Source organism: Myxocyprinus asiaticus, chromosome 22, assembly GCF_019703515.2.
Source record: "Myxocyprinus asiaticus isolate MX2 ecotype Aquarium Trade chromosome 22, UBuf_Myxa_2, whole genome shotgun sequence".
Lineage (NCBI taxonomy): Eukaryota > Metazoa > Chordata > Actinopteri > Cypriniformes > Catostomidae > Myxocyprinus > Myxocyprinus asiaticus.
The window spans coordinates 10,352,501-10,354,445 of NC_059365.1; the positions used below are offsets into that span (position 1 = coordinate 10,352,501).

General features: G+C 38.3%; 1 protein-coding gene across 1 annotated transcript in view; it reads left to right on the plus strand.

The window, feature by feature from the left end:
• The window catches only part of smim19 (small integral membrane protein 19), a 5,130-nt gene extending 3,486 nt beyond the window's left edge, over positions 1-1,644 (plus strand). The window contains exon 3 of the mRNA XM_051650299.1: positions 1,192-1,644. Coding sequence (XP_051506259.1) covers positions 1,192-1,250 — 59 coding nt within the window. The 3' untranslated portion in view covers positions 1,251-1,644. The remainder of the gene's footprint in view (positions 1-1,191) is intronic.
• Positions 1,645-1,945: the final 301 nt, after the last annotated feature.

Consider the following 1,945-nt stretch of genomic DNA (forward strand, 5'->3'; position numbering starts at 1 on the left):
GTTATAGGGCAAAATTTGTCAACTTATGCAAATACTTTTGTGACAGCAAGATACGTTTTTTGAGTAACAAATAAAGATAATGCTTATTCAGAATAACTAAAAGGGTGCACAATTTCTTGTTAATTTCAATCACATTTGGCATTTCATAACATCTCAACCATTCTGTACACAAAATAAATCTCCATTGTGATTGGATCAGTCAATGTGAGCCAACTTTGAACATTATTCAGAACAAATCTATAAGTACTGCATCTATCTAATGTGTTTTATGGGGGCATTTAGCACCTGCAACGGGGGGCTTTTTACCTCAAATACTCTCCATTCACTAATTGGACAGGCATTTAAAAACTTGTAATTGAATGACCTTGAACAAAACTTTGAAAATAACAAACAAGTATTCTGTCTCAAAATAAATGTGATAATTTCAGGGATTTTCATAAATTTGCAACATTTTAAAAATGATAAAATATTAAATCAAATGGGGGTAGTGACGCTGACTACCACCCCTGGAGTCATGAGTTTGAATCTAGGGCGTGCTGAGTGACTCCAGCCAGGTCTCCTAAGCAACCAAATTGGCCCAGTTGCTAGGGAGGGTAGAGTCACATGGGGTAACCTCCTCGTGGTTGCGATTAGAGGTTCTCGCTCTCAATGGGGCGTGTGGTAAGTTGTGCGTGGATCGCGGAGAGTAGCATGAGCCTCCACATGCTGGAAGTCTCCGCGGTGTCATGCACAACGAGCCACGTGGTAAGATGCACGGATTGACTGTCTCAGAAGAGGAGGCAACTGAGACTTTTCCACCACCACCCGGATTGAGGTGAGTAACCGCGCCACCACGAGGACCTACTAAGTAGTGGAAATTGGGCATTCCAAATTGGGAGAAAAGGGGATAAAAATAAAATAAAATATTCTATCAAATGACCTCAGAATCAATCTTTAGAAATTGCACACAATGACCTCATGTATCAGGACAATTTTGAAGTGCATAGTGACAAAAAGGTGTTAAGGACAGTACTGTGGTAGTTTTTGATGCTATTTAGTGTGTTGGGAGAAAATCTAATAAAAAGTGCCTTTTACCCCAGGGGGCCTTTTGTACCTAAAGTTTATTTTCAGCACCCGAGACAGACAATCTAACACCTTTTCCCCACGAGTTGAAATGTAGTTCTCAAATTCTTTTCTTATTCACTTTCTCAGCTCGTAAACATGACCAACAGACACAGTCTGCAGACAGTGTGCAGCTGTCGATGGAGTGATCTCGCCAGAGGGGGCACTCTGCACTCACCAGTGGTACTAATGTGAATAAAGAAATCTGAGCGGACGTGCCACTGCTCACAGAGACTGAGAAGTGGATTGCTGAGGATTAAACACATTTTCATTTTCTTTGAAGAGCTGTTCTTTTTATTCACATTCTTAACACCCTTTAATCATTATGAAGAAGAAAGTGACATAATTATTATTTAAAAAACTTTTGTGATGTGATTTTCTTAAGTGAGTGTAGGTGGACTACACTCAATTAAATTGCTTGTTTAACATCTCAGTATTTCATATATTGAAATATTACACATCATCTCTGTACTATGTCATAAACAAAGTTGGTCACTGTTTGGCATCTGTATTCAAACATTAAAGGAATAGTTCACCCAAAAATTTTGACAATGTAAATATGTTCTTGAGCACGCAAGAGTTAAAAATACTGTACTGGTGATAAATTATTTTATACATACTAGGTTCCTTTACATCTAGTGTTGTAGTCCATTATCTTATATTGCCCTCTAGTGTTAGCTTACATGCGTGTCAGTTGTTTTAGGCTGACCTGCCCAGGCAGTTTAAACAATCTGCTGAAGGTAGTTTTTTAAACTCTAAACAAAAGTCATTGTATCCTAATCTAGATAGTGACTGCAATAAATTCTAATAAAAATGGTTACATTGGGAAATGAGTCTGGGTTGA